Raw genomic sequence first — 25204 nt, 5'->3', positions numbered from 1 at the left:
CAGAAATCTATCTACCTGTGACTTAAACTCATTTAATGAGGTAGCCTCTACTGCTTCAATGGGCAGAGAATTCCAAAGATTCACTACCCTCTGCAAGAAGAAGTTCCTCCGCAACTCTGTTCTAAATTGACTCCCTCTTATTTTGAGGCTGTGCCCTCTATTTCTTGTTTCCTTTCTAAGTGGAAATAATCTCTCTGCTTCTACTCTGTCTAGCCCCTTCATTATCTTATATGTCTCTATAAGATCTCTCCTCAGCCTTCTAAATTCCAATGAGTACAGGCCCAATCTACTCAATCTCTCCTCATAAGCTAACCCCCTCTTCTCTGGAATCAACCTGGTGAACCTTCTCTGCACTCCCTCCAAAGCCAATATATCCTTTCGCAAATAAGGGGACCAAAATTGTACACAGTACTCCAGCTGTGGCCTCACCAGAACCTTGTACAACTGCAGCAAGACCTCCCTGCTTTTATACTCCAAGCCTCTGATTCCAGTTTCTTGAGCATTTTCACTCCCCTTTTAATGCCTTCATTAAACATCTATCTGGACACTATATAAATGCAAGATAGATAGACAGCATAGAGTTAGGATAATTAGAAACTGTGCTGAACTGCATAGGATTAGAAATGGTGTACCCCAGGAATTAATGGTGGAACCAGTTTTGCTTTTTATTTGCAGATTGTTTGGATAACATGATCGTGGTCTTGAAATTTGGTGACATGTTGAAAGTTTGGCAAGGGCAGCACAGTGGTTAGCACTGCTGCCTCACAGCGCCAGGGATTCCCATCTTGGGTCATTGTCTGTGTGGAGTTTGCACATTCTCCTTGTGTCTGTGAGGGTTTCGTCTGTGTGCTCTGGTTTTCTCCCACAGTACAAAGATGTGCAGGTTAGGTGAATTGGCCATGCTGAATTCTCCCTCAGGGTACCTGAACAGGTGCCCTGTGTGGTGACTAGGGGATTTTTACAGTAACTTGTGACTAATAAGTAAACTTTACTTTAAAGAATGAGAAGAATTTAAAATTCAGAAGGAACTGGTTGGTTAGCAGAATTGACAGATAAAAGATTCAATTGAATATAGATAAGTGTGATATTTTGGGTGGAAAAAAATATGCTGGAGCAGAGTTGGATGAAAGGAAATTTAATAGAGCTTTAGAGATTATGAAAAATTGTGTTATTTATGAAGACTACTCTAGTTGAGGAGTCAGTGATGAGGGTTATGAATTTAAAATTACTAATAAGAAGGGAGTTAGGAGAAATTTATTTGTGCACTGGTACTTGTTGGAGCACAGAATTCTTCGCCAGATTAATTGGCTGAGGCAGAGGCCAATGCATCATTTCAAGGCAGAGTGAATAAATATTTGAAATAGAGAAGAACACAGGGCGGTATTTTATGGTTCTGTGGCTTGGAGAGACTGACCATATAAATCAAAATTGTGGATGCTGGAAATCTGAAACGAAAGGAGAAAATCTGAAAAGCAATCAGCAGGTCTGTGAAGAGAGGAACAGCGTTAATTTTTCAGCTGAATGATGTTCAGTCAAAAAGATGTTTGACTTGACTGTTTCTCTTCTTAGATCCTGCCAGACCTGCTGACAATAGTATGAATCTGTCCCGAATGCATAGAGGCTACACATTAAGTTACCATGTAAAGTACTCTGGACAATTTACTTGTAGCATGAGCAATACAGTGAGGAAAAAGAAATAATGTTATTTATAAAGTGCCTTTTTATAAGGATGTCCTGAAGTGTTTTACATGCAATGAGCAAATTTTTCAAGTGCAGAGTGTTATGCCAGCAAATAATAAATGATATGAAGTGGTTTAGAAATGGTTCCTCTTGAATAATATTCCAAGTTAAACAACTGCTGGACAAAGTAATATAGGTAGATTGGTAAAAGAAAATCAAGAGATTGATGTCAGGAAGCACTTGTTCACATAAGAAGTGATTAAAACTGGAAGATAGATGGTTAGTGGATGAAAAAAAATCATTCAAGTTGCATTGGAGACTGAAGTGTACCATAGAGAGAAGAATTGGATGAGAAATATTGAGACAGGTCCACAGAAGTGACGGAGCTCAGCTATTGACCTGAAACAAAAATTTGTGCTCTTTATTCTCTTAGCAAAAATTTTCATGAGTATACTTTTTTGTGCCTATATTGATGTATTTAGTGCAAACTAATGGAATGTTTACTGCGAAGGGAATTGAATATAAAAGTAAGGAGCTTCTGTTTCAGTTGTACAGGAGACATCTGGAGTGTTTTTGGAGTGTATTGGTCTCTTTATTTAAAGAAGGATGTAGTTGCATTAGAAGACGTTCAGAAAACGTTTACCAAACTCACACAAGGAATGGGGAGGTTGTTTTATGAGAAAAGATTAGACAGATTAGTACCTTCTTGAGTTTAGAAGAGTAAGAGGTGACTTGAGTGAAAGATATAAGGTCATGAGGGCTTGTGACAGGTTGGATGTGGAGAAGATGCGGGAGAATCTAGAACTAGGGGATCAGTTTAGAAGTAAGGGGTTGCCCACTGAAGACAGAGATGTGGAGTGTTTAATTCTTTAGTACCGAGGAATATCTTCAAGAACTCACTCCACAGGCAGGCATTAGGAAACACAGATCTTTACTGCATTCTTCCTCACTCCAAATGATAACTGCCCTCTCAGGATGGTCCCTGGGTAGATCACCCCACACCCTGGATCACCTAGAACATAGAACATTACAGCGCAGAACAGGCCCTTTGGCCCACGATGTTGCGCCGACCAGTTAAAAAGCAATGACCCTCTAACCTAAACCAATCCCTTTCCATCCATAAACCTATCCACGGATCTCTTAAACGCCCCCAAACTAGGCGCATTTACAACTGCAGCAGGCAGGGCATTCCAATCCCTCACCATCCTCTGGGTAAAGAACCTACCCCTGACATCTGTCCTATAACTACCACCCCTTAATTTAAAGCTATGCCCCCTTGTGCTAGCTTTCTCCATCTGAGGAAAAAGGCTATCACTGCCCACCCTATCTAAATCTCTAATCATCTTATATGTTTCAATAAGGTCCCCTCTTAGCCGCCTTCTTTCTAACGAAAACAACCTCAAATCCCTCGGTCTCTCCTCATAGGACCTCCCCTCCATACCAGGCAACATCCTGGTAAACCTCCTCTGCACCCTCTTCAAAGCCTCCACATCCTTCCTATAATGTGGGGACCTGAACTGCACACAATACTCCAAGTGCGGCCGCACCAGAGTTTTGTACAGTTGCAACATGACGCTGCGGCTCCTAAATTCAATCTCCTTACCAATAAATGCCAAGACACCGTATGCCTTCCTAACAACCCTATCTACTTGATTCCCAACTTTCAGGGATCTATGTACACATACACCTAGATCCCTCTGTTCATCCACACTATTCAGAGTCCTACCGTTAGCCCTATATTCTACACATCTGTTATTCCTGCCAAAGTGAATTACCTCACACTTTTCCGCATTAAACTCCATCTGCCACCTCTCGGCCCAGCTCTGCAACTTGTCCAAGTCTCCCTGTAAACTATGACACCCTTCTTCCCTATCTACCACACCCCCGACTTTGGTGTCATCAGCAAATTTACTAATCCACCCAACTATACCCTCATCCAGATCATTTATAAAAATTACAAACAGCAGTGGCCCCAAAACAGATCCCTGAGGCACACCACTTGTAACTGAACTCCATGACGAATACTTACCATCAACCACCACCCTCTGTCTCCTATCTGCTAGCCAATTCCTGATCCAATTACCTAAATCACCCTCAATCCCATACATCTGCATTTTCTGCAGAAGCCTTCCACGGTGAACCTTATCAAACGCCTTACTAAAGTCCATATATACCACGTCAACTGCCTTACCCCCATCCACCTCTTTGGTCACTTTCTCAAAAAACTCAATAAGGTTAGTAAGGCACGACCTACCCTCCACAAAACCATGCTGACTATCTCCAATCAATTCATTACACTCCAAATAACTATAAATCCTATCCCTAATAATTTTTTCTAAAACCTTGCCCACAACAGAAGTAAGACTCACCGGTCTATAATTCCCGGGGAAGTCTCTGTTCCCCTTCTTAAACAATGGGACAACATTCGCTATCCTCCAATCTTCTGGCACTATACCTGTGACCAACGACGACCTGAAGATCAGAGCCAGAGGCTCTGCAATCGCCTCTCTTGCCTCCCAGAGAATCCTAGGGTAAATCCCGTCCGGCCCAGGGGACTTATCTATTTTCAAACCCTCAAGAATATCTCGCACATCCTCCTTATCAACTGCAATACTGTCCAGTTTACAACCCTGTAACCCAGTGTTCTCCACAGCTACATTTATGTCCCCCTGCGTGAACACTGAAGAGAAATATTGGTTCAATGCCTCTCCAATCTCTTCCGGTTCCACACATAACTTCCCACTGCTGTCTCTAACTGGCCCTAATCTTGCCCTAACCAACCTTCTGTTCTTAACATATCTATAGAACGCCTTAGGATTCTCCTTAATCCTATCAGCCAAAGTCTTCTCATGTCCTCTTTTAGCCCTTCTTAACTCACTCTTTAACTCCCTCCTAGCCAATCTAAAGCTTTCTAGTGCACTACCTGAGCCCTCAAGTCTCATCCGAACATAAGCCTCCTTTTTCTTTTTAACCAGCGAATCAACTTTTTTAGTGCACCACAGTTCCCTAGCTCGACCAATTCCTCCTTGCCTGACAGGGACATACATATCAAGGACTCGCAGTAGCTGCTCCTTGAAAAAACTCCACATTTCGGACGTTCCCAGACCCTGTAGTCTCCTAGTCCAACCTATGCTTCCTAATTCTCTCCTAATAGCCTCATAATTACCCTTCCACCAGCTAAAACTACTGACCCGAGGTTCATGCCTATCCCTTTCCATCACTAAGGTGAACGTAACCGAATTGTGGTCACTATCACCAAAATGCACACCAACTTCCAAGTCTAGCACCTGGTCTGGCTCATTCCCCAGCACCAAATCCAATATAGCCTCACCTCTATTGGCCTATCTACATACTGAGTCAAAAAACCTTCCTGCACGCTTTGTACAAAAACTGACCCCTCTAATGAGCTAGAGCAATAGCTATTCCAATCAATATTAGTAAAGTTAAAGTCCCCCATAACAATTACCCTATTACTTTCAATCCTATCCAGGATCGTCTCCGCAATCCTTTCCTCAACCTCTCCAGAACTTTTAGGAGGTCTATAAAAGACTTCCAACAGGGTGACCTCTCCTCTCCTATTTCGAATCTCAGCCCATACTACCTCAACAGACAAGTCCTCATCAAACTTCCTCTCTGACACTGTGATACAATCCTTGACTAATAATGCTACCCCTCCCCCCCTTCTACCTCCTTCTCTACTCCGACTGAAGCATTTGAACCCTGGAACCTGCAACAACCATTCCTGACCCTGCTCTATCCATGTCTCTGAAATGGCCACAACATCAAAGTCCCAGGTACTGATCCACGCTGCAAGTTCATCCACTTTATTGCGAATACTCCTCACATTAAAGTATACACATTTCAAACCCTGCTCCGCTCCACCCCCACGATGCCGTGCATTGCAGTCCCCATCTATGCCCCCCTCACTTTCACCCCCGCTACTCAGGATCCCACCCCCCCTCTGAATCAGTTTAAACCCCCCTGCATAGCCTTTGCAAATTTTCCTCCCAAGATATTGGTTCCCCTCTGATTCAGGTGTAGACCATCACTCTTGTAGAGGTCCCACCTTCCCCAGAATGAGCCCCAATTGCTCAAGAACCTGAACCCCTCCCTCCTGCGCCATCCCCTCAGCCACGAGTTCAAACTTTCCCTCTCTCTGTTCCGCTCTAAACTATCCCGTGGCACAGGCAAGAGTCCTGAGATAACCACACTGTCTGACTTGGCCTTAAGTTTCCACCCCAACTCCATAAATTTCTGCTTAATATCCCCTTCCCTTAACCTCGCTATGTCATGCGTCCCCACATGAACTATGACTTGGGGTTGACCTCCCTCTCCCTTAAAAGTCCTGAACACCCTCTCTGAAACATCCCAGACCCCAGCTCCTGGGAGGCAACACACCAGCCCTGAGTCCCTACCATTACTTCTGACTCTCCTATCTGTCCCCCTAACTGTGGAGTCCCCAATCACTAGGCCCAATCTTTTACATCCCCTAACCACCTGAGCCTTCACAACAGGCTCACCCCCAGAGACCTGCTCCCTTTGGCTATCTCCAGTTGATTCCTCCTCAGCTGTAGCTTCCAGGACAGAAAATCTATTTTGGAGGGGAACAGCCCTAGGGGATTGTCCCCCCCAATTGCTTCTTTCCCCTCTTCCTGGCAGTTACCCAAGACTCATTTCTAGGAGTGACTATCTCCTTGTAACTCCTATCGATGTCCGTCTCAGCCTCCTGAATTATCCGGAGTTCCTCCAATTCCAACTCCAGCTCCTTAACACGCTCCTCCAGAAGCTGCAATTGTACACACTTCCTACAGGTAAAATCTGACCCATTCCCTTAAAGGGGCATACATAACGTGGAGAAATTTGTTCTCTGAGGGTAGTGTGGGGTAAATTTCTTCCTCAAAAGGTGAAGTCTTTGAATATTTTAAAGCAGAGATAAATAGTCTTTTGCCTCTTTGTTTATCAAGAATCTATCGGGATAGGTGGAAGGGGTTACAGTTAGATCAACCATGATCTTATTGAATAGCGGAGCAGATTCGAGGGGTTGAGTGACCTTTTACTCCTAATTTGAATGTAAAGTGGCTCAATTTTCTGATATACCTATGGCAAGGAAAATGAGTCCTGAATCTTGATTCTGCCCATCTCATTGACTATGGCATGCAAACATATCTCACTGCGGCAAAAGGAAGGTCACTTCTTTTGCCACCATGAACAGAATTGTTTTCAGTTTTCAAACAGATTTGGTGCCCTGGTTGCCTTGTAGGTAAATCAGTTAATTCATACAAAACAAGAATAACCCAGATTTACATCTTGGTTTATGCTAAACTGGTGGTGGAAGGAACCATAACAATCTGTTTATATATCACTTTTATCGTAAGTAAATGCCTCAAGACACTTCTCAGAGGCATTGTGAAACAAAAAAATGACACCAAGCACATAAATATTAAGGCAGATAATTTAATGCTTGTTCAAAGAGGAAGGTTTTAAGAAGTTTCTTAATGGAGGAAGGTGAGGTTGAGAGGTGAAGGAAGGGAATTCCAGAACTCAACGCCAAGGTAGCTGCAGACATGGTCACCAATAGTGGAGAAATTAAATTAGGGGATATTCAAGAGCCTGAAATTTGAGAAGCACAGACATTTTAGAGAGCTGTAGTGCTGGAGTATATTGCAGAGGTGACCAAGGACCAGGATACAAGAATGAGAATTTTAAAATTGAGGCGTTATTTAACCAGAAACCAGTGTAGGTCAGTGAAGACAAGGCTGATGGGTGAATGGTTCCTGTATGAGTTAGGATACAGGAAGAAAAGTTTCAGAAGATTTCAAGATTGCACAGGACAGAATGTGGGAGGCTGGTCAGAAGTGTTTTGATCAAGTTTGGATTCTGCCATGGTAATTCAGCTCCTGGCCTCATTGCAACCTTGTTTCAAATATGGACAAAAGAGCTGAGTCTAGAGGTGAGGTGAGAGTGACGGCGCTTGGTATCAAGACAGCATTTGACTGAGCATGGCACCAAGGAGTCAGTGGGAATTGGTGGAAACCTTCCACTGGGTAAAATCATAGCTGGCTCAAAGGAAGATTGTTGTGGTGGTTGGAGGTCACTCATCTCTGTTCCAGGACACCACGATGTGGGTATGCCGGCGTTGGACTGGCGTAAACACAGTAAAAAGTCTGACAACACCAGGTTTTAGTCCAACCTATTTATTTGATTATTAATGAGAATATTATCAAATAAATAGGTTGGACTAAAACCTGGTGTTGCCAGGACACCACTGCAGGAGTTCCTCAGGATAGTGTCCTGAGAGCCCAACCATCTTCAGCAACTTTATTAATGACCTTCCTTCCATCTTAAGATTTGAAGTAGGGCTGTTTTCTGATGACTGCAGATGTTCAGCACCACTTAAGAGTCCTTAGATACTGAAGCAGTCTGTGTCCAGGTGCAGCAGGACCTGGACAATATCCAGGATTTAGCTGACAAATGGCAAGTAGCATTCAGGCCACACAAGTATCAGGCAATGACTATCTCCATGTGAGTTTGTGAGTAAAAATATGTCGAAAACCCACCCTCCCAGTTGCCATTGAAACTGCACGTCCACCATTGCTCCAGTATGAGATAGCAACAGTTCTCATACATATCTTGGAACATTACTTTGCCCATAAAGTGAATGTTATCTCCTTCAAACAAGGACAGCATTTAGCCAAGTCCGGCCTAGACTGATTTAATAAAGCAAAAGTTTCTTATATTTTGTTATTTACAAGGCCAGAATAAGGGAGTATGCACTGATATCAGCACAGACTGTTTCAAACAAGGTGCTGTTAATCACCGCATTAAGCTAATGGAGACCTTTCACTTTATCTTAAAGCAACCAGATGCATTTGCAATTTTGCAGGAGCTCAGCTTGCAAAACCTTTTTAACAAATGGCCAAGATCACAGGAGATTCATGGGATGGTAACCCCTTAACATCTTACACTGACCTCCCCTCCAAGAGGCCCCTGTCTTGGCACTGTCTGCCTTTTGGGCAGTGCCAAGGTATATCCTGGACACTGGCCACTTTGCCCCTTGGGCAGTACTGGGGGCCCAGGCTGGCACTGCCAATCGGCAATGCTCTGGAGGCATCCCCTCCCCTCCCCCAATTCAGGCGCCCAACCTTCTGGGGGGCCTCACTGACTCTCTTCACCCCAGCAGAGCCAGGCTGCTAGCTCCTTACAAGTGTAGAGCTATATAAGTGTAGAGCCCCCTGGCTCTTGGAGTGGAGGTCAGTGTGAGATGTTAAGGGGTTAACATCCCATGAATCTTCTATGATCTTGGCCATTTGTAAAAAAACTAGCTCCTTACAAGTGTAGAGCTATAGTAAACCTCGAAGTCCGGCTGGCAAAGACTCGTGGAGGCTGTGGTGCCCAGTGAGGAGCCTACAAAATGGCCTTTGCTTGATTCTTCCAGCCCTTTGTGCTACAAAAACTAGCGTGGCAGGCTGGGAGAATTGCCCTCTCCCTAGATTTTTGAATGGATCTACCTTATATTAAGTTGACCTTTCTCTACACCCTAGGTAGAGACATTCTGCATCTTATCCTTTTCTTCTCCTGTATGTACTCTATGAATGGTATGCCTTGTATAGTGAGCAAGAAACAATACTTTTCACTATATACCAATACATGTGACAATAATAAGTCAAATCAATAGCTTCCCAATATTTAATTGCTTATGCAGTGAAATGTAAGTCACCATAGTTTCAGATGGCCAAACACTGCTCTCCACATTTGAAAAAGAGGGCTGACTGGTGGTGATTTAACCTGAGGATAACCACACCTCAGGCAAGTGACAAGGTTGAGTCCTCATGGCTAACCTCAGCTATCACTGGAATTGAACCCATGTTGTTGATGTTGCTCTGCATCACAAACCAACCATCCAGCCAACTGAGCTAACTCACAATCCCTGCTTATCCACTATTGGATGTCAAATAAGCTATCTAATGTTTTAACAACCTTGGAGTCAGGCAAGGTGGTTGTAATGATGAGGTAGAAATGAGAGTCATTGATGTACATGTGGGAGCTAAAGTAATTGTTTGGATTATGTTGCTGCATGTACCTCTTGGCAGCAGTTGGGTGGTTTGGGCAAGAGGTAAAACTCTGACACCCTAAATCCATTGGGAAGTGCTACTTGGACATCTGGATCTAAGGTGACGGACAGCTGCTGTTGGGAACCCAAAGAAAATAGTTCCCAGCAGTCAGAGTAGTAAGGAGAAAGAATAACAAGCCCAGAAAAAAGGAAAGTGCATTGCCATCAGGATCAAATACCTCAATCAATTATCTTTGCCAGAAAGTGTACATTTGTAGATGTTATGTAAATAGAGGGTTAAGATTAACAATGATGTCTAATGATGAAGTAATGTGAGCATTAAATGGGAGAAATTTTACCTCCCCAAAAAAAGTTGAATTTGGGTTGGTGAGGGTTTAGCTAAGACGGTTCAGTTATAAGTCTGAATCTTACTCTCCAACCTACCCATTTCTGATTTAACCACAAGACAGCTTCTGACTAATGTGTTCCATGGCGATGAGGTAACACTTCATTTGAATGCCCCATTTGAATTTTAATCCTGCTGGCTTGGATTTCCTGTGCCACTGGAAACCCATCAGCTGAACTGAAATGAGCAACTGCTGGATCAGGAGGTCTGTGCCTATCCACTTATCAGCTTGCCTTATCCAGCAGGTATGCCCACCTGATCAATTTTCTCCCTGATTAGACAACCCTTTCCCATCATTGACCAACATTCTGTCTAAGCTGTGCATGTGCATTGTTGCACAGCAACAGATTGTTCACATCATGTCCCTTTTTCAAGATACTGTATGTGTGGCATTAAAATAAACAGGCCATGCACAATAAAAGCAATAATGTGGGGCATTGCTATTGACCCTTCCAACCTTCCCCAAGAGCCATCCAATATCTCCACCCAAGCCTGTACATTGAGACCTTGGATCCCTGAGACTTGGCTGGATGTGAAGTATGCCTCTGGACTTCTCCAGTCGACTGGAGGCCAAGCCTGTCATTCAGCCTTTCTTCTGGGTGAAGACCCTGGCAGTGATGTCATGCACATGCTGTGACGTACTCCAGCACATGGAATGTGAGGAAACCCAGTAAGGCATGTTTTATAAGGAATATAATAACTTTGTGAAAATATAACATTGAAGTTTGTGATTTGTGAATAGTGTAATGAATTAAGCTAATAAATTTGTAAAAACGCTTTTATCCAGTAGTGATGTTTGGTCTGTGTTGTAATGATTTATGGTATTTATTTTCACTTTAGGGATTTTCGAGATAACAATGTTACATTTATATGGAAAGACAACTGGTTATTTTATCCGGATGCAGAATATCTGTGAGTATACTTGTGAGTTGAATTAATAATAAAATTATTTAAGTCATTTAACACCAACTATAGCTAAGTAGTTAAGTTAAAGGGAATATCAAATTGCAATGAAAAACTATATAATTTCCCAAAGATGAATGGCAGGTCTGAAGAATGTACAGAATATAAGGAACAGCAAAAAAAGGCTAAAAGATTAATAAGGTGGGAGGAATTACAGCACAAGAGAAAACTAGAAATATAAAAGCAGAGTTTCTACAGGTATTTGAAAAGGAACATATTAAGTAAAGTGAGCATTGGCCCTCTAGAGTGTGAGGATGGGGAATTGTTTGAGGGACTTAGGATAACCTGGAACTAAAAGACTAATAGATTATGATAAATTAATTTAGAGTTATTATAATAAAGGTACAAAGAACATAAAGTTACAACTGTACTGTTTGCATAGAAACACATATAACCATTGTTAGAGAACTTAAACATGTGTTTTTATATATTCTGTATTAGAATGTACACCTTGGCCAACTACGGACTGCCCCAAGGCATAATGGGATAAAAACTTATTAAGACAAACCACATTCTTTAAGGACAATACAGCCACAGCGCACAGATTTTATCAGTATGGGTTATAAACAGTACAAACTTCCCAGACAATCAAATAGATAAAGTAAAACAATTTTTCCGAATATGTCAGTGAGAAAGGGGGCTTTTGATCTCTGTGGACTTGCATACTAGAATTGCTAAACAGACAGTGGGGAAAGAACTTTTGAACTCTATGGATCTATATATTGGAGTTGCTAAGGAGATAGTTGGATGAACTTGTGTATTCTCATGGTGCCAGGAAATAAAATTTACTTGGCCAAGGTAAATGGTAAATGACTCATGCTAAAATTATTGGTTCAAGCAGTTAGGATGAACAGAGTAGTGGGAAAATGATTCCTGAAAAATATATAATTGTCGTGCTAATACCCCTGCAATTTACAATTGTTTGGGCTGCCCTAAACTATTCTTCCATGTGTGTGGACCAGACCTGAACAAATAAAAGTATATCTTCAACCAGAATTACAGCCTTCGAGAGTTCCTTTTATTTACTGAGCTGTATTTAATAAAGAAAAATCTCCCGCATAAAAGCCAGCATACTACTTAGGTCTCTTAGGTTTCAGAGACCGAAGTATTACAGGAATTAATGATGAAAAATAAGGAAATGGCAAATGATTAGATGGATATTTATATCTGTCTTCACTAGAGAGTATACAAATAACATCCCAGCAGTAATTGGGAATCAAGGTGTGAAAGAGAGGGACAAACTCGAAGCAATTGCAATCACCAGGGAAAGGATACTGAAACAATTATTAGAACAAAAGGCTGACAAGTCCCCAGGTCCTGCTGGACTTCATATTGAGTTTTAAAAAAAGTTGCTGCTGGGATAGTGGATGCTTTGATTTTAATTTTCCAAAATTCCCTAGATTCTAGAAAGATCTCATCAGATTGGAAAATAGTGAATGTGACTGCTCGATTCAAGAAAATGGGAAGACAGAAAGTAGGAAACTACAGAGAAATTGCTGGAATCTATTATTAAGGAGGTTGCAGCAGGCCACTTAGAAAATATCAATGCAATGGAATCAAACAGAGTAAACATAAATTTGTCAAAAGGAAATCATGATTGACTAATTTATTGGGGTTTTTTTGAGGAAATAACAAGCAAAATAGATGGAGAGGAACCTGTGCTGTGCTTAGATTTCCAGAAGACATTTGACGAGATGCCATATCAAAGATAACTGCAAAACTGTGGAGCAGGGATAATGTATTAGCATGGATAGAGATTTGGTTAGCTGACAAGAAACAGAGGTGGCATAAATGGATAACTTTAGTGTTGTGATGAATGGAGTGGCACAGGTGATCAGTGCTAGAGTCTCAGCTATTTACAATTTGGAAGAAGGGACCAAATGTATGGTTGCTAAATTTTCTCATGACACAAAAATAGGTAGGAAAATAAGTTGTGAAGAGGTCATGAATCTGAAAGAGACACAAATAATGTGAGTGGGCAAAAAATTGGCAGGTGAAGTATAATGTGGGAAAATGTGAACTTGGTATTTTGACAGGAAGAATTGAAAAAAAGTATTTCATGGGATGTGGTTGTTGCTGCTATCTGTTGCTCACTCCCTAATTGCCTTTGAATGGAGTGGTTTGCTATGCCATTTCAGAGAGCTATCAAGAATCAACCACTTTTCTGTGGGTCTGGAGTCACATATAAACTAGACCAGGTAAGGGCAGCTGATTTCCTTCCTGAAAGGGCATTAGTGAACCAGATGGGTTGTTACAACAATTGATGATAATTTCATGTCTGAGACCAGCTGCATGTTCCCAATTAACTGAATTTAAGTTTCACCAACTGCTATGGTGAGATTTGAATCTGTGTTCTTGTGCCCCCAGTGCATGAGTCTGAGCCGCTATTACCAGTCAAATGACATTTAAACTGAGACGGATTGCAGCTCAGATGCAGAATATCTGGGTGTTCTGGTACATAAATCAGAAAACACTAGTCCAGAGGTAAAGCAAATGATTAATAAGGCCAATGGAATGCAGCCATTTATTGCAAAGATAATGGATTAGAGAAGTTGGGGTGTTTTGTTTGAAGATAGAATACAAATGCATTAGAGCAGATCAGAGACAGTTCACTCGAATGATACCTGGTGATAGTGGGTTATCTTATGAGGAAAGGCGTTTAGAAGGGACATTGACAACATTTAAAAAGCATTTGGACAGATACATGGATAGGAAAGACTTAGAGGGATATGGGCCAAATGCAAGCAAATGTGGTTAGTTTAGATGGGCATTTTGGTCGGCATGGGCCAGTTTGGGCTGAAAGGCCAGTCTCCATGCCATAGATGGATACTGAAAGGATGTTTCCCCTTGTGGGAGAGATTAGAACTGGGGGATACAGTTTTAAAAATAGGGGATCGCCTGTTTAAGACGGAGATGAATTTTTTTTTCCCTGATGGCCATGTCTGTGGAACTTTCTTCCCCCAGAGAGTGGTGGGGACAGGGCTGTTGAATATTTTTAATGATGTGGATATGCCGGCGTTGGACTGGGGTAAACATAGTAAAAAGCCTGACAACACCAGGTTTAAGTCCAACCGATTTATTTGATAGTACACTCAGTAGCTTTTGGGGTTAGTCCCTTGGTCAGGTGAATGGAGAGTTCTGGCCTCAGACAGAGCATATAAGGTTAGGTGTAAAGATTCGCATTCTAATCGGTAATCTGTAAACTGTCTGTGCTTTATATGCTCTGTCTGAGGCCAGAACTCTTCATTCACCTGACGAAGGGACTAACCCCGAAAGCTAGTGAGTGTACTATCAAATAAATTGTTTGGACTTAAACCTGGTGTTGTCAGACTTTTTACTGAATATTTTTAACACAGTAAGAAGTCTGACAACACCAGGTTTAAGTCCAACTGATTTATTTGATAGTAAACTCACAAGCTTTCGAGGTTAACCTCTTCGTCAGATGACCTCAAAAGCTTGTGAGTTTACTATCAAATAAATCGGTTGGACTTAAACCTGGTGTTGTCACACTTCTTACTGTGTTTACCCCAGTTCAACGCCGGCATCTCCACATCATGAATATTTTTAAGACAGAAGTAGATGATCTTTGACTCCCTTGTTAGTGAAGAATCAATCAGGAGAAGGCAGAATGTGGAAATGAGGCCACAATCAGGTCAGCCATGATCGTAATGAACAGCTGAACATGTTTGAGGGGTTGAATGCCCTACTCCTGCTCCTAATCTATATGTTCGTAAGTTAAGTTCTATTCTTTATTCCTTGATTGTCAGCTTAATAAAGCAGCACCAAGTTTCTGTATGAGAATTCATGTTTAATAAAATTCTTGATTAATATTTTACAACATGGGATTATTAGCATTTACTTTATTTTGTATCAATCAATTTAATTTCACATAATGCTGAGAAGCAGCTGGGGATATTACAGTTAAAGCTTTGGACGGTGACCTAATGCTGAAGACCTGTCCACCAGAATTATCCCCTCCTCCACCCCATCCTCCTGGTCAAGCAACGATATTTCACATCCAACAAGGTAGAAAAACTTTCCAAGTATGTCCTGGAAGTAATAAAGCCGTTTTAAGATTTTAATTTTTTTCCCAAACTGTAGCTTTATTTGTTGTGTAAGTACACTGGTACTTTATGCAGGAAGCCATTGTGGAATGCCTGGGCTTTGGGGTGGTCCCTTCATGGAATCCATTCCTGAATCAACAGTACAGCATCTTCAGGTGCCTCATTTGGCCTGTACCAGTTGTGTTTCTCCTTTTAGCCTTAGCACTCCAGTTATACTTCCTCTTTCTCTTGGCAGGATAGGCACATTTAGCGCAGGTTGATTTCTGCAGGTGAAATGCTTTAGCTCCACAACGCCAGCAGAGAGTGTGGGTCTTGTTCCGCCTCTTACCAAATGATGATGTTCCCTTCGTCATTCTCACTGCACGTTTCAAAGTTTTAAAGGCAGGCTGAGATAGGGCTGGAACCAACCAGCAGTACAAAGGTAGCAATATGGGGTCTTTGTGATGGAGAGGATATGGAGTTAGAAGCTTAGCTGAGATTTGAATAGAATAAGAACATAAGAACATAAGAAATAGGAGCAGGAGTAGGCCATCTAGCCCTTCGGGCATGCCCCGCCATTCAGTAAGATCATGGCTGATCTGTCGTGGCTCAGTTCCACTTTCCCGCCCTCTCCCCATAACCCTTAATCCCCTCTCTTATCAAAAACCCATCAACCCGCGTCTTAAAAATATTTAGCGAGGCAGCCTCCACCGCTTCAACGGGCAGAGAATTCCAGAGATTCACCACCCTTTGAGTGAAGAAGTTCCTCCTCAACTCCGTTCTAAACCGCCCCCCCTTTATCTTGAGGCTGTGCCCCCTAGTCCTACTGTCTTTTTTGAGCGGGAAGAGTCTCTCCACCTCTATCCTATCCATTCCATTCATCATCTTATACGTCTCAATGAGATCTCCCCTCATTCTTCTAAACTCTAACGAGTACAAGCCTAGTTTATTCAGCCTCTCCTCATAGCTCAACCCCCTCAACTCCGGTATCAGCCTAGTAAACCTCCTCTGCACTCCCTCCAAGGCCAAAATATCTTTGCGCAGGTGCGGCGCCCAAAACTGCACACAGTACTCCAGCTGCGGCCTCACCAATGCCCTATACAGCTGCAGCAAGACCTCCCTCGCTATGAAGGCCAGCATCCCATTCGCCTTCCTGACCACATGCTGCACCTGCAAGCTGGGTTTTTGCGACTCATGCACAAGGACCCCGAGGTCCCTCTGCACCGTCGCCTGCTGCAGTTTTTCGCCACGTAAGTAATAGTCCTTCCTACCATTATTCCTACCAAAGTGGACCACCTCACACTTGCCAACATTAAATTCCATTTGCCATTTCCTGGCCCATTCGCCCAGCCTATCTAGATCTTTCTGCAGACTCTCCACACCCTCCGCACAATACTGAGACTTGAAATTACCTGCTTCATTCTGAGAGTAAAATACAGATAGAAATGAAGTTATAGTGTTTATAATGGGGAGACTGCCATTTTCCAAAAAAGTTTAAAAGTAATCATTCTTAGAGAAGGGTTAGCAAAGCTCTAGGACTGCTTCAGAGCATAGTGTAAGAATTCCCATACTGCATCATGTGCTGCCACTGACAATGTCTTTCCTTGCATCACTATGGAATAGTTTATTCTGTATTTTTAGTGCAGTTTAAGAATGAAATATTTGAACATGCCTCATTTAACCTTTTCTTCATCATTTTTGCCTTCACAGTCACTTTGCTAATTCTACTATCATGTATCTTTTCTTAATTCGAATTTCATTTAGTTCTGTATTTTAGTGTTTTTAGTTCAGAGAAATGGTTGCTGTATTTGGCTTTCCAACAAAAGGCCAGTGTTTGAGTTCAAATAATAATATAAACTCATATTAATTTTTAAAAAATGCAAAGTGCTTTTAATGTCTAAGAAAGTATAGGGGAAGATTAAACAGTAAAAGAAAGCTTATGATAATCACAAAAAACTCAATACTGCAGATAGGAGTATAGAAAGTACAGGGATTAAGTAAAAAAAACAAAGAGAGGGCATGAAAAAATATTAGCAAGCAAGATTAAGGAAAACCCAAAGATCCTTTCCCAGTACATATAGAGCAATAGGATAGTTAAGAAAGCATTCAGTCTTTCTACCACCGACAAACAGTGGCAGCCGTATATACCATCTCACCTTGCAGGAACTCAGCAAGGTTCCTTTGAAGTATCTTCCAAATCCACAACCACTACTATCTAGAAGGACAAGAGCATCAGATACCTGGGAACACTACCACCTGGAGGTTCCTTTTCAAGTCACTCACCATTCTGACTTGGAAATATATTATCGTTACTTCAATGTTGCCATGTTAAAATCCTGGAATTCCCTCCCTAACAGCATTATGTACCTACACCTTTGATTGCAGTAGTTCAAGAGGGTTGCTCACTACCACCTTCTGAGGTGCAACTAGGGATGAACAATAAAGATGCTGGTCTAGGCAGTGACGTCTACATCCTATAAAATGAATTTTAAAAAAGTATCGCTCTGACTCTTAAATGCCCTCAGGGATGGGAAATGATTACTGGCCTAGCCAATGACACCACATTCCATAAATCAAGTAAAAAGTGGTGCAAATATTGAAAATTACATCTGATGGATGATCCAGTATAGCTATAAGTAGAGTGTTTGTTTCCTGGCGTTAACAGGCTGAGAATCTGGAGCCACAAATAGAAGATTGAATGTAAGAAATTGAAAATGAAAAGCAGGAGAAAGGCATAATAGAAAAAGTTGAGGGTGTGATATTCACTTGCAATTAGGCCATGTGACAAAAATTATGTTGCATCTCAAGATTGGATGGATTGATGAAGGAAATAGGGTTGAAGGGATATTGGGTACAGGCTGGTAATTAGGACCTTCATCTTATGAGGAAAGAATGGACAGACTGTGCTTGTTTCTACTGGAGTGTAGACGAGCTGGTGGTGGAGGAGTGAAGAGACTGGACTTTTAAAAACTTGTTTATGGGATGTGGGCATTGCTGGCTAGGCTGGCATTTGTTGCCCATCCCTGAGGACATTTAAAAATCAACCACATGGCTGTGGATCTGGAGTCGCATGTAGGGCCAGACCAGGTAAGAACGGCAGATTCCCTTCCCTGAAGCAAATTAGTGAATCACATGGCTTTTTACAACAATTGACAATGGCTTCATGGGCATCATTAGACTTTTAATGCCAGATTTTTATTGAATTCAAGTTTCACCATCTGTCATGGTGGAATTTGAACCCAGGACCCAGGGCATTATCCTGGGCCTCTGGATTCCTAGTTCAGTGGTCTTTTGCAGAGTGAGTGCAGACTTGATGAACTGAAATGTCCTCCTTAAGCACTGTAGGGATTCAACAGTTCTATGGTTTTCATTGAGTATGTTTTAGGCTCAGGTCACTAGGTTTAACTGCCCCTGAGAAGGTGGTGGTGAGCTGTCTTCTCGTATAGGTAGGGCTTTTTCATTGACTTTGTAGCAGCTTTGATACAACTGAGTGGTTTGCTTGGCCATCTGGAGTCACACGTAGACCAGCCCAGATGAGGACGGCAGATTTCCTTACATTTGTGAGTTTTTTTATATGTCAATCTATAATGGTTTCATTGTCATCATTAGAAGTTTAACTCCTTTTGTTTTAAATTGAATTCAAATTCCATCCATCTGCCATTGTGGAATTTGAACCCCGGTCTCCAGAGTATCCTGGGTCTCTAGAATATTAGTCCAGGAACAATAGCAGTACGCCACTGCCTTCCCTTGTTAGGCGAAGAAATTGATGGTTACTGGGGATAGATGGGAATGTGTAATTAAAAATACAAACAGATCAGCTGTGATCTTATTGAGGAGCAGAGTAAGCTCGAGGGCCAAATGATCTTTTCTGCTTCTATATTTTATGTTCATATTATGTGGAGAGCAAAACAACACGGACTGATTGGGCTAAATGATTTGTTTGCACATGTTGTAACTTCTGTGTTTTTCCAATGCAAACAAAACCTTTAATTTTTTTTAATACAACAAACCATGGCAAACAATAAAAATAGCAAAGCATGCTATTGTTTTATTTGCAACAAGAGCTTAGTTGAAGTTATAATCTTGCACTTCAGTTGTTTGTTTCAGTATGCTTTTTTGATCCAACTGCTAGGATCCTTTGCGCATCCTTTATTTAAGCCATACATGTACTCTTGGAATTTTATATACATCTATTGTACGGATATAAAAACGAAAAGGAAGGAGGGAAGAACTGATCTTGCAGCAAAATAGTATATAACTTTGGAACTTGGATCTAATTGATTGGTTGGAGATTTTGGGATTGGCTTTATCTCCTTATCCCTGGTAAACTAAATCGTAAAACTAAATTGTATCAGAGCTAAAATCGAAATGATTAATTGACAGACAGGCCCGTTCCTGTTCTGTTATTGTTTGTTACAAAGTACTGATGGCACAGAAGCAGACCATTTGGGTAACAGGCCCATGCAAGTGCTTAGGCTTCCCGTGATCCTTCTCCCATCTTTTTTTGTTTAACTCCATTTCCATTAACGCATCCTTATTATTTTCTCCCTCATGCTTATCTAGCTCCTGAAATGCGTTTGTGCTGTTTGCTTCAGTTACTACGTATGGTAACACTATCCATATTCTAACCATGCTCTTGGTAACTAAGTTTCTTCTGAATTCCCTAGTGGACTTACAAATAACCTTTTTATATCTCTTATGGCTCTTAGCTCTGGCCTCACACAAAAGTAGAAACACCTTCTGCGACCAAACTATCGAAGTTTCATAATCTTAAGGACCCTTATCAGGTCACCCTTCAGCCTTCCCTCTTTGAGAGCAAAGAGCTTCAGCATATACAACCTTTCCTGATGAGTATGACCTTCTTGGTTTGCTCTATTTATGTTGAAGCATTTCACTAGCAGGCCCAGACACCAGTGTAAATCAGGCCAGATTTGAGTCAATACAAGTTGGAGGTCCTCTGATGTAAGTGGAATCTGGATGCAATTTTACTAACTACATTGCACAGTGTATTGTTTGGAAACTGTTCATTTAAAAACCTAGTTGAAGCTGGAAGTGGATAAAAAAGTCAAAGTTTAGAATTATTTTTTAGGCCCAGATGCATTCCTCAAGACCAGACAGAATGTGGGATACCATCCAGGCCCCCCATCACACACTGCATTCCTATGATCACACCAAGCCATGGGTCTACATGGTTTAACATGGGCTAAATATAGGTTTTACATAACTCTTCTACTTTTCAATCCTTCTAGAAATAAAGCTCAATTCTTGGTTAGCTTTTGTATGGGCTCTTTAACCTGAAGTACAATTTGTGATTGGTATTCATACTCCAAGATTCCTTTGTCCCTATATCCAACCTAGCTTTTCACTTTCTAAGCAATAAATGACTTTGCTGTTCTCTTTACCAAAATGTATGACCTCACATTTGTCTATGTTGAACTACTTTTGCCAATGCCCATTTTGCAAGTTTATTAATGTCCTCCTGTAATTTGTTGCAGTCCTCCTCAGTATTGACTATCCCATTATTGAAGCAGCTGAAGGAAGTTGGGCTTGGGACAATGACCTGTGGAACTCCTGCAACAATGTTCTGGGGCTGAGATGATTGATCTCTAGCAATCACAACCATCTTTTTTTGCGCCAGGTATGACTCCATTCTTGGAGAATTTTTCCCCAATCCCAATTGACTTCAGTTTTATTAGGGTGCCCTAATTTTTCAAATGTTGCCTTGACATCAAGGGTGGTCATTATCACCTCACTTCTGGAATTTCCCTCTTATGTCCATGTTTAGTACTTCCAGAACTTGTTGCTATGGCGACCGCACACTCGGGAGCGTTAACTCCCACTTATGTCGCTGCATTGTATTATTGATTGCTTTCAATAATAATTGGGAGTAGATTTTTAGAACAGTAAATAAGCAAATTTGAATTTATCATGCATTGTATAGATAAGGAATACCTAGGCAATTTTCCATCTTGTCAGGCAGGTTTTTATGTTGCAGCTCTACTACAACAACTTGGTTGGGGCCATGGCATGTTCCAGAGCACAAATCTTCAGCACCACAGTCAGGGATGTTTCAGGGCCAGTTGCTTTTACTGTGTCCATCTCACTTGGCTTTTCGTGAAGCTATCTGAAGTGGATCGCATTGGCTGAAAAGTGGTATTTGTGACGCAGACTTAAGCAGTGATAGATTGGACACTTGGCACTTCTGGCAAAGGATGGTTACAATTTCTTCAGCTTTATGTTTTACCCCTAAATGCTTGACGATCTTTGAGGGTGGTGTTAATTATGGAGCGGCCTCTTCTTGTCCATTGCTTAATTGTCCACCAGTTGTCATATGTCGGCTACAGAGTTTTGATCGTTGATCATGAGATCATTTGGCTCTGCTCATGGCATGTTGATTTTCTGTTCAACATACTACAAATTCTGTTTTGCAGTTTCACCAAGATTGTACCTCTTTTTCTTGGATATTTGCTACTGTACCTGTTCTTCTCATGTTCTTTTCCACTCTTCAATAAACCAGGATTAGTTATCACATTTATTGGTGGTAGAGGACTGAGCGATATGCCATCCCAGAAGTTTACAGGTTATAGTGGTATTCAATCCTGTTACTACTGATAATACACAGCACTTCATGGATGTCCAACTTTATGCCAGTTGGGCTTTTCTTAAACTATCCCACATGTCATGTGATACTACTACCACTGCGCTATGAAGTAGGATAACCCCAATATGAAGACAGTACTTGGTCCTTAGAAGGATTGTATGGCGGTCATTCCTACCAGGGCTGCCACGAACAATTTCATTTATGACAAGTAAGTTAATTAGACTAGAGTGGTCCTTTGTTTTCTTTCTCTTGGTCCCTGCCTCAAGCCCAGTCTGATGGCTGTGAACTTCAGTACTTGGTCAGCTCGGTTTGAAGGCTTAAAAATGTGAACAATTGATAAAGAGAATTATGTCAAACTGTGAGGCTGACAAAAGATCCTACGATTGCCCAATTCTGTGTCACAGTCAGACTCAAATGCAAGTTCATATAATCACAGACTACTGCTGGCTAGAATATGTACTTGGATTTTGCAGTTGTAATGAAACCAGACGTGTTAGCTGTAATTATAAACATAGAACATAGAACATAGAACACTACAGCACAAACAGGCCCTTCGGCCCACAAGTTGCGCCGATCACATCACCTACCAACCTACAGACCTATCTATAACCCTCAATCTCATTAAACCCCATATACTCATCCAGAAGTCTTTTAAAAGACCCCAGCGAGTTCGCCTCCACCACCACTGACGGCAGCCGATTCCATTCACTCACCACCCTCTGAGTGAAAAACTTACCCCTAACATCACTTCTGAACCTCCCTCCCCGCACCTTAAATCTGTGTCCTCTCGTAGCGACCATTTCAACCCGGGGAAATAGCCTCTGAGAGTCCACCCTATCCATTCCTCTCAACATTTTGTAAACTTCTATCAGGTCGCCTCTCAACCTTCGTCTCTCCAGGGAAAAGAGTCCCAGCTCCCTCAACCTAACTTCATAAGGCATGCCTCCCAGTCCAGGCAACATCCTTGTAAATCTCCTCTGCACCCTCTCAATAGCTTCTACATCTTTCCTATAGTGAGGCAACCAGAACTGCGCACAATACTCCAAACATGAAACTAATAGCAAGTTCTCATAGAATCATAGGACCCTACAGTGCAGAAAGAGGCTCTTCGGCCCATCGAGTCTACACCGAACACAATCCCACCCAGGCCTACCGCCATATCCCTACATATTATACCCAATTATCCCCCCAACCTACGCATCCCTAGACACTAAGGGACAATTTCTTAGCTGTTGTCTGTTTATGCACAGTTAAACATGGAAATGTAGGCCTTAATTATGGGGGATTTCAATCTACATATTGATTGGTCGACCCCTGTTGGACGAGGTGGGCTTGAGAAGAGTTCTTGGAATGCTGCCGGGATAGTTTCCTTGAACAGTGTGTGTTGGAGCCGATGAGGGAGTGAGCTATCTTGGATCCGGTGTTATGTAATGAGGCAGGTAGAATTAGGGACCTTGTGGTGAAGGATCCTCTTGGGAAGAGTGATCATTGTATGGTGGAGTTTCTGATGCAGATGGAGGAGGAGAAAGTGGGTTCCCGGACCTGTGTCCTTTGTTTGAACAGAGGGGATTACAATAGGATGAGAGAGGAATTGGCAAATGTTGATTGGGGGAGCACATTGGAAGGTAGGTCTGCTGAGGAACAGTGGAGGATCTTTAAGGAGATCTTTCTTGGTGCTCAGCAGAAATTTATTCCTATGGTTAAAAAGGATCGTAGGAGGAGGGATAATCAGCCGTGGATAACAAAGGAGGTAAAGGAGAGTATTAAATTAAAAGCGGATGCGTTTAGAGTAGCTAAGAGTAGTGGGTGAGAAGAGGATTGGGAGAGGTTTAAATATCAACAAAGAATGACGAAGAAGTTGATAAAGAAAGGTAGGATAAACTATGAAGCTGGGCTAGCGCTAAATATAAAAAAGGATAATAAGAGTTTTTATAAATGTATAAAAAGGAAGAGGCTGGCTAGGGTGAACGTTGGACCCTTAGAGGATGAGAGGGAGGACTTAGTGGTAGGGGATGGGGAAATGGCTGAGGCCTTGAATAACTTTTTTGCTTCGGTCTTCACGGAGGAGGACGTGAATAGTTTGCCGGGTGTTAGCGATGGAAAGATGGTAGGAGTGGAGGGCCTGAATGACATTATTGTTACTAGAGAGGCAGTGCTCGACAGACTGGAGGGGCTGACTGTGGACAAGTCCCCAGGACCAGATGGAATGCATCCAAGGGTTCTGAAAGAAATGGCGGAGGTGATAGTGGATGCCTTGATGATTATTTTCCAAACCTCGCTGGATTCCGGGGAAGTGCCGGAAGATTGGAAAACGGCTAATGTTACGCCATTGTTTAAGAAGGGTAGCAGGCAAAAGGCAGGGAATTATAGGCCGGTTAGTTTAATGTCTGTTGTAGGTAAATTGCTTGAATCCGTAATCGAGAAAATAGTGAGGCATCTTGAGGACAATTGTTTGATAGAGCAGACGCAGCATGGTTTCGTTAAGGGGAAGTCGTGTCTGACAAATTTATTGGAATTCTATGAGGATGTGTCTAGTGTGGTGGATAGAGGAGAACCGGTGGATGTGGTGTTTCTTGATTTTCAGAAGGCGTTTGATATGGTGCCACACAAGAGGTTGTTACAGAAGGTTAGGGTGTTGGGGATAGGATGTTAGCGTGGATAGGGGATCGGCTGTCAGATAGGAGGCAGAGAGTGGGGGTCAATGGGTGCTATTTGGATTGGCAGTTGATGACTAGTGGAGTGCCCCAGGGATCGGTGCTGTGGCCTCAGCTATTTACCATTTATATAGATGATCTGGAGGAGGGAACCGAGTGTATGGTGTCGAAATTTGCTGATGACACCAAGATTGGTGGAATGGCAAATTGTGCGGAGGGTGTGGAAAGTCTGCAGAGGGATCTAGATAGGCTGGGCAAATGGGCCAGGAACTGGCAAATGGAATTTAATGTTGGCAAGTGTGAAGTTGTCTACTTTGGTAGGAATAATGGTAGGAAGGACAACTACTTACAGGGCGAAAAACTGCAGCATGCGGCGGTGCAGAGGGACCTCGGGGTCCTTGTGCATGAGTCGCAAAAACCCAGCCTGCAGGTGCAGCAGGTGGTCAGGAAGGCAAATGGGATGCTGTCCTTCATAGCGAGGGGGATTGAATATAAAAGTAGGGAGGTCTTGCTGCAACTGTACAGGACACTGATGAGGCCGCAGCTGGAGTACTGTGTGCAGTTTTGGTCGCCGCACTTACGCAAGGATATTTTGGCCTTGGAGGGAGTGCAGAGGAGGTTCACTAGGCTGATACCGGAGCTGAGAGGGTTTAGCTATGAGGAGAGGCTGAATAAACTAGGCTTGTACTCGTTAGAGTTTAGAAGAATGAGGGGAGATCTCACTGAGACGCATAAGATGATGAATGGGATGGATAGGATAGAGGTGAAGAGGCTCTTCCCGCTCAGAAAGGACAAGATAAGGGGTGG

General features: G+C 42.2%; 1 protein-coding gene and 1 pseudogene across 4 annotated transcripts in view; one reads left to right on the top strand and one right to left on the bottom strand.

Moving 5' to 3' along the window:
- The window catches only part of LOC145358477 (uncharacterized), a 104723-nt gene that overhangs the window by 21198 nt on the left and 58321 nt on the right, over positions 1-25204 (top strand). For 3 of the 4 annotated variants that reach the window (XM_080212584.1, XM_080212575.1, XM_080212569.1), the window contains exon 2: positions 10977-11048. The exons of the other annotated variant lie outside the window; for it this stretch is intronic. In XM_080212584.1, coding sequence (XP_080068710.1) covers positions 10977-11048 — 72 coding nt within the window. The remainder of the gene's footprint in view (positions 1-10976; positions 11049-25204) is intronic. 4 annotated transcript variants of the gene reach the window in all.
- Positions 15178-15516, bottom strand: LOC145351768 (large ribosomal subunit protein eL37-like; annotated as a pseudogene).

This window comes from Carcharhinus amblyrhynchos, chromosome 2, assembly GCF_965287045.1.
Source record: "Carcharhinus amblyrhynchos chromosome 2, sCarAmb.v2.hapA, whole genome shotgun sequence".
Taxonomy (NCBI): Eukaryota; Metazoa; Chordata; class Chondrichthyes; order Carcharhiniformes; family Carcharhinidae; genus Carcharhinus; species Carcharhinus amblyrhynchos.
This window is presented reverse-complemented; position numbering and strand designations above follow the sequence as displayed.